Genomic DNA, 15287 nt, shown 5'->3' on the forward strand with positions numbered 1-15287 from the left:
TTGCTAAACTTGGATTGGTCTGTGTGTTTGTGGGGGTGGGGGGAGGAATTGTGACAACGAAAGCTTTAATCTTCAAGCCTGTTTTTGTGCTATTTAAAGTTTAAGGATGAAGGCTTAAACCTCTTGCCCCTCTCTGCACACCCAGAGACAAGTTTTCATTTTGTGCACAGAACCAGTTGGGTGAAATTCATCCCGTCCGTTCAGGCCCTCAGTTCACGGACCAAGACCCCCCAAGAGTTCCTAAGAGCTCCCGTGCTGAGCTTCATGGGCCTGACAGATCTGATCAAAGCAGGAGCCCCCCAACCTTTCTGAGCCTGCCTTCACCTTTGGAAACCTCACACAAGTTACCTGCCTCACTGAAGCCCTTTGGACTGTGGTGGCAGCTGCAGTTTCCACAAATCTGCACAGCCTATGCAATCTCCAGTGGCCAATCAGAAACCTCGCTGGGTGTGCTGCCCTAGCCTGGCACACGCAGGGTTAGTGCAAGGGCAAGCACGGTTACAAAGTCAAGCAAGTTCAAAGTGCGTACCAGAGAGTAGTCGAAAGTCCAGTCCGGGTCTTATCAGGAATTGCTAGGGGAGAACCGAAAGAGTTGTCGTTTATCTTTACCAAGGTCAAGCCGGGAATCTGTGGAGCATTCAATCAAAGTGTAGTCTAGTCGGGTGCAGCAGGGTCAAGCCGGGAATCAGTCAAGCAGAGGTTCGCCGAAGCGTCGGGGAGCAGGAAACCAGTCAAGGCAATGGGTGGGCATGTGCACAAGGTTGCAGCCACACTGAGAAGCACTTCGGCTGTGCTTAAGAACAAGCTGAGCTGTCACACCAAGTGGCTGCACCTGGCACTCAGCCTTCCTCCGATGAATGAGCCCCACCTGAGCCCAACCTAGCCTGTTGCTGTAGTCTAAGCGGAGCACTTTGCCTGCGTGTTGCCAACGTTGTCCTCCTGCATCCCCTCCTGCGCTCTGGAGATGAGTCTGGGCTGTTCAGGGGTGTTGCTGCAGGCTGAGGTCATGCTGGTGCAGAGGGCATGGTGCTTGTCCGGCTGGGACCTGGTTGTGGCTCCCTATGGGGACTTGCCTCTCTAAGCAGCACCCTGCTGCTTTGCTCCAGCTCCTCCACTTCTTCCTCCGAGGGAGCTGGCAGAATGAGCTCCGGCCGTGGTGCAGAGGCACCCTCTGGAGACGGGGCCATGACACTGGGCAAAATCCCTACCTGGCCCTGCCCACTTTTTAGAACACTTAGTGAGCACCAGGAAAGGTTTTGGTTGGGGTTGGGGACCCCTGGGTTGGAGAGCAGCTGACTTTCCATCCTTCCTCCACAGGTGATCCACCGTCTGCCCGTGCCGTACATCAACGATGAACTCCACCATTTTGGGTGGGACGCCTGCAGCAGCTGTTTCGGGGACACCACCAAGAAGCGGAACAGACTGGTCCTTCCTCGTTTGGGCTCCTCTCGCATTTATGTGGTGGACACCAGGACCGACCAGAGAGCCCCCAGGCTCCACAAGGTACGTCCTTATTGGCGAAACACAAAGCAGCCATGGAAATGTGGGGAGATGGAGGAGGAGGACATATTTTCAGCTCAGGCTCCACTGAAGTGGGTGGGGAGAGCCTAACTTCAGGCCACATTGTGCCTCTGGGTATGACATTTCACTTCTCGAACTATGACAATAGAATGTCTCGTGGCAGTCCCGGGGTTCACCTCATGATTTTGCTGGATTTCGATCCAGCAGCGCCTTAGAAGCCAAGAAGAATTTCAGAATGTGGAGAATCCACATACGGCACTGGTCAGACCACACCTGGAGTACTGTGTGCAGTTCTGGAGGCCTCACTTCAAGAAGGACGTTGATAAAATTGAAAGGGTACAGAGGAGAGCGACGAAGATGATCTGGGGCCAAGGGACCAAGCCCTATGAAGATAGGTTGAGGGACTTGGGAATGTTCAGCCTGGAGAAAAGGAGGTTGAGAGGGGACATGATAGCCCTCTTTAAGTATTTGAAAGGTTGTCAGTTGGAGGAGGGCAGGATGCTGTTTCTGCTGGCTGCAGAGGAGAGGACACGCAGTAATGGGTTTAAACTTCAAGTACAACGATATAGGCTAGATATCAGGAAAAGGTTTTTCACAGTCAGAGTAGTTCAGCAGTGGAATAGGCTGCCCAAGGAGGTGGTGAGCTCCCCCTCACTGGCAGTCTTCAAGCAAAGGTTGGATACACACTTTTCTTGGATGCTTTAGGATGCTTAGGGCTGATCCTGCGTTGAGCAGGGGTTGGACTAGATGGCCTGTATGTCCCCTTCCAACTCTATGATTCTATGGTTCTATGATTGTTAGGTGCGAGTTTTTTGTACATATGGTGTACCTGTTTCATAGATACCTATAGGGAAAAGAAGTGTTCCCTTTTTATGGTTTTTCAATCATTACCTTGACCTCTGTTTAATAAATTATTTCTTTAACATATTTTTATACTTCGTTGTCCTTCGACCTCTTTGGTCCTCACATTGTTTTTCAATGACCAGAAGAATTTGCCTCCAGTGATTTCATGGTCAGTCACCAGCTGTCTGGCTCTGATTTTCTTCTCTGTCCTCCCCCCCAAGACGCTATGGTCGTGCCCTGAACATCTGGGACTGGACCACCCACTGCCTTCTCCAGTTGATTGATTTAGGAGAGGATTCTACCCCCTACGATATTCAGTTCCTGCATGACCCTGACGCTGCGCATGGAATGGTGTCCTGTGTGCTCCAGAACTATCATTTCTACAAGACACAGGTAAATATTTTCGCATGGTGATTAAAACAGCCAACTAAGTTTTCCTGCCTGAAGCAAAAAGGTTGGTGGTAGAACATCCTGGTCACCCAATTTCACCAGCACTGAGGATTTTACTGCTGAAATTTACATGAACTCAAGAAGAAGAAGAAGAGTTGATTCTTATATGCCGCTTTTCCCTACCCGAAGGATCATAGAATCATAGAGTTGGAAGGGGCCATACAGGCCATCTAGTCCAACCCCCTGCTCAACGCAGGATCAGCCCTAAGCATCCTAAAGCATCCAAGAAAAGTGTGTATCCAACCTTTGCTTGAAGACTGCCAGTGAGGGGGAGCTCACCACCTCCTTAGGCAGCCTATTCCACTGCTGAACTACTCTGACTGTGAACAATTTTTTTCCTGATATCTAGCCTATATCGTTGTACTTGAAGTTTAAACCCATTACTGCACGTCCTCTCCTCTGCAGCCAACAGAAACAGCATCCTGCCCTCCTCCAAGTAACAACCTTTCAAATACTTAAAGAGGGCTATCATGTCCCCTCTCAACCTCCTTTTCTCCAGGCTGAACATTCCCAAGTCCCTCAACCTATCTTCATAGGGCTTGGTCCCTTGGCCCCAGATCATCCTCGTCGCTCTCCTCTGTACCCTTTCAATTTTATCTACGAAGGAGGCTCAAAGCGGCTTACAGTCGCCTTCCTTTTCCTCTCCCCACAACAGGCACCCTGTGGGGTGGGTGAGGCTGAGAGAGTCGATATCACTGCCCGGTCAGAACAGTTTTATCAGTGCCGTGGCGAGCCCAAGGTCACCCAGCTGGCTGCATGTGGGGGAGCGCAGAATCGAACCCGGCATGCCAGATTAGAAGTCCGCACTCCTAACCACAACACCGAACTGGCTCTAGCGTGTAACAGAGGTAATAAACCCTGTAGCTCAGAGATACTTATCGTGGTGATTTATGGCCGCCCTGTTCATGGCACGCCATGAGTGTTCTGAGAAAGTAGGCAGGGTTGGGTGGGCCTTTTGCTTACCAAGGTTTCTGAGCAGTCAATGGAAATTTAATTGGATGTGCAGATTTTTTTAAAAAACCTTGCTTTGGCAGCTGCTGCAACTTCTTCACTGTGAGACTATAAGTAAGCTGCTGGAGCAGTTTTGTGGCTGGCTTTGCCCCCTGCAGGAACGATTTTCCGTCAGCAGTTTTATGACTGCACCCACCACTCTGTTTTGTAATTCCAAGGGTGCCTGTAAAGAAATTCATTTTTTTCTTCAGTCAAAATCGGCTTTCCCATTCATACTTTATCAAATCGTATGCTGGTAGTTGTTCTCTGTACCACGTACACCTCCAACCATCTCAGGCATGGCGATGGAAACAGGAGCTCCACAAAAGGGGAAAGGCGTGCAGTTGGCTAGCAGTTTTTCCTCCAGGGGTTCCCCGGGCAGTAAATTGTACTCACTTGATGATGGCAGTTAAAAGTTCCCCAAGACATAAAGAAACGCTTCTCCAGGTGTTAGGAAAAGGTTAAAGAGGGCAAAGTAGAATAGAGCCTGAATGCTTGGGCAGCCCCATTCCACTATGGTGCCCCTGAAACAAGTTCAGGACCTCTGCACAATTTGGGATTAAGAGCCTCTTGTGGCGCATAGTGGTAAGGCAGCCAACATGCTGTCTGAAGCTCTGACCATGAGGCTGGGAGTTCGATCCCAGCAGCCGGCTCAAGGTCGACTCAGCCTTCCATCCTTCCGAGGTCAGTAAAATGAGCACCCAGCTTGCCGTAATGACTGGGGAAGGCACTTGCAAACCACCCCTTATTGACTCTGCCATGAAAACGCTAGAGGGCATCACCCCAAGGGTCAGACATGACCCGGTGCTTGCCCAGGGGATACCTTCACCTTTTACCTTAAGATTTTGGGGTAAAGATTTTGAGAGTGCCTTCAAAAGTGAGGTTTGGCTCTCAGAAGTTCATTCCCTGACAATCTGATTAGTCCCTACTCTGCTACCGTAGGTCTTGAACCTACCTCTTCTACTGCTCAACAACGCAGCTACTCTTAGAAAAGAGCTACAATGTTATGGAGATTCGTTCACCTGCTTCTTTGAAACCTATGCCCCCTCCCCTGTGTTCACACTCCAGTTATCTTGACTTTCCTTGTGCAGTTTCCAAAATAATCTTAGGGGAGTTAATTTAAACTTCATTATCTGGAAAAGAGCCTTGCTGGATCCCAGCTGACCTTGGCTCTGCTGCCAATTCCATCAACGTAAATGAGAAAAATAAAGGGTTTCTTTGCAGATCCTGAGCTGCTGTTCAAAACCCATCTCCTTGATTACCCACAGCTCCTCTGCAAGATGGTAAAGTCTACTCGGCTGCCTTACAAAGGAAAGGCCAGTTTGGTGTAGTGGTTAGGAGTGCGGACTTCTAATCTGGCAAGCCAGGTTCAATTCCCCGCTCTCCCACATGCAACCAGCTGGGTGGCCTTGGGCTCGCCTCGACACTGATAAAACTGTTCTGACCAATCAGTAATCTCAGGGCTCTCTCAGCCTCACCCACCTCACAGGGTGTCTGTCGTGGGGAGAGGAAAGGGAAGGTGACTATAAGCTGCTCTGAGACTCCTTTGGGTAGAGAAAAGCAGCATATAAGAACCAACTCTTGTTCTTGTTCTTGTTCTTCTTCTTGTTCTTCTTCTTCTTCTTCTTCTGTCATATCAGGGCATTCTCAGCTGTACCACTTAATGTGTCATTTGAATAATTTTGCTATTATTTGTTTCTATTTGGTAGTTCTAGATTTCTCAGATTCCAGTGCAGTGGTTATTTAATACCAGTGTGGTATAGTGCTTAAGAGCAGCAGCTTCTAACCAGGCAAGCTGGGTTTGATTCCTTGCTCCTCCACATGCAGCCAGCTGGGTGACCTTCAGCTTGTCATTACAGTGCTGTTGTGACCAAGCAGTTCAGTCAGAAGCTATTTCAGCCTCACCTGCCTCCCAGGGTGTCTGTTGTGGGGAGAGGAAAGGGAAGGCGACTGGAAGCCGCTTTGAGACTCCTTCGGGTAGAGAAAAGCGGCATCTAAGAACCAGCTCTTCTTCTTCAGTAATATGAGGGCTCTCTCAGCCTCCCCTCCCTCACAGGGTGTCTGTTGTGGGGACAGGAAAGGGAAGGTGACTATAAGCCACTTTGAGCTTCCTTCGGGTAGAGAAAAGCGGCATCTAAGAACCAACTCTTCTTCTTCAGTAATCTCAGGGCTCTCTCAGCCTCCCCTCCCTCATAGGGTGTCTGTTGTGGGGAGAGGAAAGGGAAGGTGAATGGAAGCCCCTTTGAGCCTCCTTTGGGTAAGGAAAAGCGGCATATAAGAACCAACTCTTCTTCTTCTTCAGTAATCTCAGGGCTCTCTCAGCCTCCCCTCCCTCTCAGAGTGTCTGTTGTGGGGAGAGGAAAGGGAAGGCGACTGTAAGCCACTTTGAGCTTCCTTCGGGTAGAGAAAAGCGGCATCTAAGAACCAACTCTTCTTCTTCTTCAGTAATCTCAGGGCTCTCTCAGGCTCCCTTCCCTCACAGGGTGTCTGTTGTGGGGAGAGGAAAGGGAAGGCGACTATAAGCCACTGAGCTTCCTTCGGGTAGAGAAAAGCGGCATATAAGAACCAACTCTTCTTCTTCAGTAATCTCAGGGCTCTCTCAGCCTCCCTTCCCTCACAGGGTGTCTGTTGTGGGGAAAGGAAAGGGAAGGCGACTATAAGCCACTGAGCTTCCTTCGGGTAGAGAAAAGCGGCATATAAGAACCAACTCTTCTTCTTCTTCAGTAATCTCAGGGCTCTCTCAGCCTCCCTTCCATCACAGGGTGTCTGTTGTGGGGAGAGGAAAGGGAAGGCGACTATAAGCCACTGAGCTTCCTTCGGGTAGAGAAAAGCGGCATCTAAGAACCAACTCTTCTTCTTCAGTAATCTCAGGGCTCTCTCAGCCTCCCCTCCCTCATAGGGTGTCTGTTGTGGGGAGAGGAAAGGGAAGGTGAATGGAAGCCCCTTTGAGCCTCCTTTGGGTAAGGAAAAGCGGCATATAAGAACCAACTCTTCTTCTTCTTCAGTAATCTCAGGGCTCTCTCAGCCTCCCCTCCCTCTCAGAGTGTCTGTTGTGGGGAGAGGAAAGGGAAGGCGACTGTAAGCCACTTTGAACTTCCTTCGGGTAGAGAAAAGCGGCATATAAGAACCAACTCTTCTTCTTCTTCACTAATATCAGGGCTCTCTCGGCCTCACCCACCTCACAGGGTGTCTGTTGTGGAGAGAGGAACGGGAAGGCGATTGTCAGCTGTTCTGAGACTCCTTTGGGCAGTGAAAAGCAGAGTATAAAAAACAGCTCATTTCCTTCTCCTTCCCTAGAGTGGATTGTCTCATTTCATCATTAGTATTGACTCAATCAGTGGAACTGATCTTGAGTCCCTGTGAGAAAGGTGGATGAGGTACATTTTTTCCTCAGGATGGAAGTTGGGCAGCAGCGAAAGTGATCCAGATTCCAAACAAGAGCGTGTCAGGATGCTTATTCCCCGAAATGCGAGGTCAGCCAAAAAGGCATTTGGGGACTGTTTTGTCCACCTTCCTCCACCCTTGCTCTTTGCAAATTGCATTTGGTTTTGGTAAATCCTTTTCTAAGCTTAAGGGAAGCATCAGACAATTGTGCCAACCCACCCCACTGAAGGAACAGCTTCTGTTGATCCCCCAATGCCTTCCAATCTGTTCCACTTAATATTTCTGGGAAGGGCTTGGAGGAGGAGCTGGTCTCATGGCTTAAGTGCCATTCAGCGCTTAACACCCACTCAGGGCGGCCGTCTCGCCTCTGAGTGCCTCCTCCTCCAACCGGCTTGCCTGTCTGTCCAAGGGCCAGCCAATCACCTTCCGTCCCCCACATCTGACCACCCCCTCCTCCTTCCACATCCGTCTGAGGCTCGGAGGCTGCAGATCCCTGCCACGTAAGAGCTGCCCCTGCCGGTGAGTTCCCTAAAAGCTGCCGGCAGCCTTTCGAGGGCCTGGGGGGAGGGGAAGGAGATGGGGGAGGCCATCCACAGAGTTCTTCCATTCCACTCCCGCTTCCCAATATATTACCCATTGTATTCCTGAATGCAGTGGTCTTGGCCCCTAGATTCTGTAGAATCTCAGTGGAGTCCTTCATGCATGATAAGAAATAAATGGTTTAAAAAAACATTTGGAAAGGGTTCTAATTTGACTGATACTACAGGATGACCCATTGGGGGAGAGTCAGATTTGGACATTTTTCATAAAACATACAAAATCGGAAAACGTGGATCTTTGTTGGTCAAATCTGCATGTTGATATCTACCTAACCCAGAGCTGTTGTGGATAGAGGGAACATGATTGCTAGGATGTGTAAGGTGGGGGTCAGATAATTGACATTGAACCTCCATTATGTAACCATATTTATTTGGAATTGTAAGTTTTTACCACTAGTCAAGTTATCCAGTATTTGATGTCCTTTGCAGGAAAAGTTAACAAACTTTGGAGACATTTTGCTTACCAAAATAAAGCATAAAAGAACACTAACATTTGGGTTGTTGATATTTGTTATAAAGGTAGATTTGGGACGAAACACTCTATCAAGGCTGGGAGGATGGTTGCCAAAAATCATTCTTAATGTCAACTGTCTGATGAGTCTGTATAGGTCTACTCTAGCTCTAAAGGGGTTTTAGGGGGGGGTTGGTACAAAATTCAACCCTAAATTCAGTACTCTTTCTTCATTGGGAGTTAGAATTCGTGAAGAGAGATTGACTGAGTACTCACCAGTTTGGTATAGTGGTTAGGAGTGCGGACTTCTAATCTGGCATGCTAAGTTCGATTCTGCGCTCCCCCACATGCAGCCAGCTGGGTGACCTTGGGCTCATCACAGTGCTGATAAAGCAGGAATCTCAGGGCTCTCTCAGCCTCACCCACCTCACAGGGTGTCAGCTGTGCAAAGTTCTGGCTGGTGTCCATCTTAATAGTGTCCAATCATTGTGCTGATTGCCAACCTGGATTCCTTGTCTACTGACCAATCTTAGCATAATCACTTTCTCCATTGAATTGGAACACATGATATCATTACAGCAAGTGAGCCAGAGTTTCATGAGTTTGCCTACCATTGATGTATCAGACTTTATGCCTGGTAGCATTTCCTTGTTTTTGACTTTGGCTGCCCTTGGATCCTGCAAAAGCCTTCTCCGACACCTGTGTCCAAATGAATCGATCCTTCTCTCGTCCGATTTTTTGATCGTCCAACTTTCACAGTCATAAGTGGGTACTGGAAATATGATACATCTAACACAGCAGTTCTCACCCTGGGGGTCACGCCCTAGGGGGGGTCTATCGACCCTTCTCCCAAGGGTCGCTGAGGCCACTGCTATTGGCTGCCACCACCACGCCACTGCCACAGCCAGTAGGTGGGAGCTGGGATGGAAGGGGAGACAAGCCCCAGGCTAGGCAACATGGGTGGGGGGCCAACTCCATAGGGAGGCAGGGAGGAGGGCCTGTGAGAGAAGGGGGCTCACAATGCGAGGCCTTGCCACTGGCTAACCACCTGCATGTGGCCCGCCTCCACCTCTAAGCCTCGCTCTCAGGTGGCTGCATGCGCAGGCAGGAAGAGGAACAGCCAGACCTCGTCCGCACCACCTTTAAGCCTCCCACTGGGGTGGCTGCGGGTAGGAGGAATGCCCAGGCCTCTTCCATGCTGCCTTTAGGATTTCCACTCAGGTGGCTGCACCAGGAGGTAGGAGGGGCACCACTGGGCAGAAGGCGGGGGAACAGCCCCAGTGTTGCCTAAGTCGCCTTCGAGTCTACATCGCCTTTCCTTCCTTCCTTCCTTCCTTCCTTCCTTCCTTCCTTCCTTCCTTCCTTCCTTCCTTCCTTCCTTCCTTCCTTCCTTCCTTCCTTCCTTCCTTCCTTCCTTCCTTCCTTCCTTCCTAATGCTGTGCCCCCCTTTGGGCCGCCCTTTTCTCTACCCGAAGGAGGCTCAAAGCGGCTTACAGTCGCCTTCCCTTTCCTCTCCCCACAACAGACACCCTGTGGGGTGGGTGAGGATGAGAGAGCCCTGAGATTCCTGCTCGGTCCGAACAGTTTTATCAGTGCCGTGGCGAGCCGAAGGTCACCCAGCTGGCTGCATGTGGGGAAGTGCAGAATCGAACCTGGCATGTCAGATTAGAAGTCCGCACTCCTAACCACGACACCAAACTGCCCTCCTGTAAGTGACAATCTTTCAAATACTTGAAGGAGCAGACAGGTCCCCTCTCCACCTCCTCTTCTCCAGGCTGAAGATTCCCAAGTCCATCAGTCAGTGGGCTTGATCCCCAGGCCCCAGATCACCCTCTTCCCTGCACCCTTCACATTTTGACCAAGTCCTTCTTGAAGTGAGGCCTCCAGAACTGCACACAAGACTCCAGGTGTGGTCTGACCAGTGCCGTATACAATGGGACTATGACATCTTGTGATTTCGATGGGCTGCCTCTGTTGAGACAGCCCAAGACTGCATTTGCCTTCTTTACCATCACATCACACGGTCTGTTCCTATTTAACTTTCAGTCCACAAGGACACGAAGATCTCATCCATACACACTGCTGCCTATTATATCTGCTTCGCAGTGGTGAGGCCCAGATGTAGTACTCTGCACATCTCCATCACATCTTTTTTCGGAAGAGAGAGATTTGCTGGCAGGATTATAAGGTAAAGGTAAAGGTCTCCCCTGTACAAGCACCGGGTCATGTCTGACCCTTGGGGTGACGCCCTCTAGCGTTTTCATGGCAGACTCAATACGGGGTGGTTTGCCAGTGCCTTCCCCAGTCATTACCGTTTACCCCCCAGCAAGCTGGGTACTCCTTTTACCAACCTTGGAATGATGGAAGGCTGAGTCAACGTTGAGCCGGCTGCTGGGATCGAACTCCCAGCCTCATGGGCAGAGCTTTCAGACTGCATGTCTGCTGCCTTACCACTCTGGGCCACAAGAGGCTCTTGGCGGGATTATATTGACATGCTAAAAAAAACATACAGCAAATACACAGAGACTCCCGCAGCTGTATAATGTCTGTTTTAATCAAATCCCAGGTGAAAGCGGTCTGAAAATTGGAAACATAGCATGCTATGCAGATGACACCACATTAGAGGCAGAAAACAGGGAAGACTTGAAATTGCTCCTTGTGAAGATAAAATCAGAACGTGCCAAAGCAAGATGACAACTGAACATCAAGGAGACAAAAGGAGTCCCTGCAGGGGAACTGCACCTCTTGGAAGCTGACAGTGAAGCAATTAGACTCACGGGGGTAGCAGGGTTGTTCTGGGATAAAAATTAATTGGTCTTTGCAAGGGGCCACTCGACTCAAACTTTGTTCTGATGGGGAAATGTGAAATTGTTTTTCATTCCAAACAAGGCAAATTCAGTCTTGGGCTATATTTATTTATTTATTTATTTATTTATCATACTTCTATACCGCCCTCCCCGGAGGCTCATATCAACTGAGGCATCACATTCAGATCACAAGATGCCGTAGTCCTGTTGCTTGCAAAACCGAAACTGAGAGCCAGTTTGGTGTCATGGTTAGGAGTGCGGACTTCTAATCTGGTGAGCCGGGATTGATTCTGCGCTCCCCCACATGCATCCAGCTGGGTGACCTTGGGCTCCCCACAGCACTGATAAAGCTGTTCTGACCCAGGAGGGATATCAGGGCTCTCTCAGCCTCACCCACCTCACAGGGTGTCTGTTGTGGGGAGAGGAAAGGGAAGGCGAATGGAAGCCCCTTTGAGGTTCCTTCGGGTAGAGAAAAGCGGCATATAAGAACCAACTCTTCTTCTTCTTCAGTAATCTCAGGGCTCTCTCAGCCTCACCCACCTCACAGGGTGTCTGTTGTGGGGAGAGGAAAGGGAAGGTGAATGTAAGCCCCTTTGAGGCTCCTTCGGGTAGAGAAAAGCGGCATATAAGAACCAACTCTTCTCCTTCTTCTTCAGTAATCTCAGGGCTCTCTCAGCCTCACCCACCTCACAGGGTGTCTGTTGTGGGGAGAGGAAAGGGAAGGTGAATGTAAGCCCCTTTGAGGCTCCTTCGGGTAGAGAAAAGCGGCATAGAAGAACCAACTCTTCTTCTTCTTCAGTAATCTCAGGGCTCTCTCAGCCTCCCCTCCCTCACAGGGTGTCTGTTGTGGGGAGAGGAAAGCGAAGGGGACTGTGAGCCCCTTTGAGGCTCCTTCGGGTAGAGAAAAGCGGCATATAAGAACCAACTCTTCTACTTCTTCAGTAATCTCAGGGCTCTCTCAGCCTCACCCACCTCACAGGGTGTCTGTTGTGGGGAGAGGAAAGGGAAGGTGATTGTAAGCCGCTTTGAGCCTCCTTCGGGTAGAGAAAAGCGGCATATAAGAACCCATTCTTCTTCTTCTTCTTCTTCTTCTTCTTCTTCTTCTTCTTCTTCTTCTTCTTCAGAAAGAGAACAAAAACCTAATCTTAACCAAGACAGGAACTCAAAAGTTGAACTATAAAACAACGTAAAATTAAAGTGTATTAAAGTGCTCCAGTATGTTAAAAACAAAGTAAAAACTATATAAATGCAGTCTAACTGCACATGAACAGACCAAACGTTTTTCGACCCTACTGGGTCTTCCTCAGTCAATAATATTAAATAAAACACTCTCATCTAAAACCTATCATGAAGAATAGCTGGGTGGTCAAGGGAAACCTGCTGGGTGTAGCCCCAACAAATACTGGTCAAGTGTTTCTTTTTGGAGCCCCACGTTCTAAGACAGGGGTAGTCAACCTGTGGTCCTCCAGATGTCCATGGACTACAATTCCCATGAGCCCCTGCCAGCGTTTGCTGGCAGGGGCTCATGGGAATTGTAGTCCATGGACATCTGGAGGACCACAGGTTGACTACCCCTGTTCTAAGATATGTAATTTCTAGGAACCCTACTCTCAGCGATCGTTTTACTCTGCATGGAGAGTGCATCTCAGGTGTGTCAGGAAAAAAAGCTTTTGTGGTCCTGTTGTTTACGACATTGGTCAGGCCCCACCTGGAGTCCTGGGTGCAGTTCTGGAGGCCTCACTTCAAAAGGGACATGGACAAAACTGAAAGGGTGCAGAGCAGAGTGATGAGAAGGATCCGGGCCCTGGGGACCAAGCCTTGTGTGGAACAGCAGAAGGGATTGGGAACGTTCAACCTGGAGAAGAGGAGGTTGAGAGGAGGTTATGCCCCCTACCTTTGTTCTGTGGTATGGATTTACTGGTTGTCCCAGGCCCCCGGGACGTTCGCCTGGCCTCGACCTGGGCTAGGGCATCCCGGTCCCCAATATCCAGCGTTATCCTGGGGAGAGGCACCTTGCCCAGTTGAGAGGGTTCTACTGGGGCCTATATATAGGAAGAGACTTGATCTTCCTGGCCCGGCCCCAACCAAATGCCTGGCAGAAGAGCTCCATCTCACAGGCCCGGCAGAACATTGACAGCTCCGTTAGGGCCCTCAGTTCTACCAGGGACTCATCCCACCAGGTCAGGGCCAGGACTGAAAAAGCACTGGCCTTCATCAAGGCCAGGTTTGCCTCCTGGGGGGCAGGGATAACCAACAGATACATAGCTGCAGAACGGAGAGCGGGTCATTAGGAGACAAAGGATCCCTCAGATACGCAGGGCCCAGGCTACAGATGGTCTTCTCTGGTTTCCCATAGTAATGCTTTGAAATGGAGGATGTAGTAAGCAGCCAGAGGGCTAGATGCTGGATGGGGGTGACGTCATATGAAGGGGCTGGAATATTCATCTTGCATTTGGCTGGCATGTTGCTACCTTGAAAGGGTGCGGAAATCCCCTGTTAGTCCTAATTGAAGATGGACTTGCTCCAAAAAGATTCAGCCGTTGCTCTGAGAACTGGTCTCGCTAGAGATGCCAACTCTGGGTTCAGAATACCTAGGTACATGGGTGGAGACTGCATGAGGTGGGCGTAGGGAGAGAAGGGGGTTTGTAGGGTCCAAGGGTCATGCAGTCCACCTCCCAAAGAAGCGACTTTCTCTGGGAAACAGTGAAATAAATGCTTTAAATAAATAATAAATGTGTGATTTATGTAGTCGGAGATCAGTGGTAATTTGGGGAGATCACAAGCCCTCACCTGGAAGTTGGCTCTGCGAGGACTTGCAGATGTGCCACATCCTTTGTAAGGTCAAATAAGTACCAACCATTTCCCCTTTGGGCAGAATCTGAACTATAGCGTCATTTCTTGGTTCATTAAGGTGAAAACTTGATTGTCCAGCGACCAAATCTTGGTTTTGTTGTTGTTGTTGTTAGTTGCGAAGTCGTGTCTGACCGATCGCGACCCCATGGACAATGATTCTCCAGGCCTTCCTGCCCTCTCCCATTCCCCGAAGGCCATTTAAGTTTGCACCGACTGCTTCAGGGACTCCATCCAGCCACCTCTTTCTCTGTCGTCCCCTTCTTCTTTTGCCCTCGATCGCTCCCAGCATTAGGCTCTTCTCCAGGGAGTCCTTCCTTCAAAGTATTTGAGTTTCATCTTCAGGATCTGGCCTTCCAAGGAGCAGGCAGGGCTGATCTCCTCTAGGACTGACCGGTTTGTTCGCCTTGCCAGGTACCCCCAGATGTCTCTCCAAAAGTGGGACAATCGGTCACCTTTGTTGTTGTTAGGTGCGAAGTCGTGTCCGACCCATTGCGACCCCATGGACAATGATCCTCCAGGCCTTCCTGTCCTCTACCATTCCCCGGAGGCCATTTAAGTTTGCACCGACTGCTTCAGGGACTCCATCCAGCCACCTCATTCTCTGTCGTCCCCTTCTTTTGCCCTCGATCGCTCCCAGCATTAGGCTCTTCTCCAAGGAGTCCTTCCTTCTCATGAGGTGGCCAAAGTAGTTGAGTTTCATCTTCTTCAAAAAGAGAGGGCTTATTATCTCAAGTTTTCTATCTCCGGAGGGCGTGTGAGCCCCAACCTCTGCTCACTTGAGGTGGACAGAAATTAAGGGAACAGATCATCATGCTTAATATTTTGACATTAGCACTTTCCTTTCAAGTCTGGGTGTTTTGTTGTTTATTAAATAGAAACCACGCTTTCTCTCTTGCTCCCTCCCACATCATTATGTATATAAAATCCCTTCAAGTATGCGCGTGTGACGAGGAGCATCTTCCAATTGCCGAACCTACAAGCCACGACTGCAGAGATGGCTGCATACCAGCAGACAATGAAGGGATTGCAGGCAGCGAAAGGATCGCAGACTTTGCAGGGATCAGGTCCACAGACGTCAAGCAAAGGTAAAAAAAAAAAATTGGTCCGTCTTACAAGAGGTGGGGGAGGGACCAGTGTCCAAAGCCGACCCAAAGGTTCATACTCCGCTGGAAAAGAAGACGACGTTTTGGTACTCTGCTTTTCTGTCCATTAAGAAGTCTCGAATTGGCTTCCTTTTCTCTCCCCAAAGCAAGCACTGTGTGATGCACGGAGGGCTGAGAGAGCTCTGGGGAAACCTGGACTGGCCCAAGGCCACCCAGTTTCTAAACACATCCAACCAGGGTTCTCTGTACTCCTGTTTGACTTGGTAGGGAATTTTCTCCTCCTTTG

General features: G+C 49.7%; 2 protein-coding genes across 2 annotated transcripts in view; both read left to right on the forward strand.

Moving 5' to 3' along the window:
* Window positions 1-1429, forward strand: part of LOC143829396 (methanethiol oxidase-like) — a 29583-nt gene extending 28154 nt beyond the window's left edge. The window contains exon 13 of the mRNA XM_077320218.1: window positions 1318-1429. The gene's annotated coding sequence lies outside the window, so the exon portion shown is untranslated. The remainder of the gene's footprint in view (window positions 1-1317) is intronic.
* Window positions 1-15287, forward strand: part of LOC143829388 (methanethiol oxidase-like) — a 45007-nt gene that overhangs the window by 9541 nt on the left and 20179 nt on the right. Inside the window, exons 2-4 of the mRNA XM_077320187.1 lie at window positions 1318-1503; window positions 2586-2757; window positions 14833-14983. Coding sequence (XP_077176302.1) covers window positions 1352-1503; window positions 2586-2757; window positions 14833-14983 — 475 coding nt within the window. The 5' untranslated portion in view covers window positions 1318-1351. The remainder of the gene's footprint in view (window positions 1-1317; window positions 1504-2585; window positions 2758-14832; window positions 14984-15287) is intronic.

This window comes from Paroedura picta, chromosome 1, assembly GCF_049243985.1.
Source record: "Paroedura picta isolate Pp20150507F chromosome 1, Ppicta_v3.0, whole genome shotgun sequence".
Lineage (NCBI taxonomy): Eukaryota > Metazoa > Chordata > Lepidosauria > Squamata > Gekkonidae > Paroedura > Paroedura picta.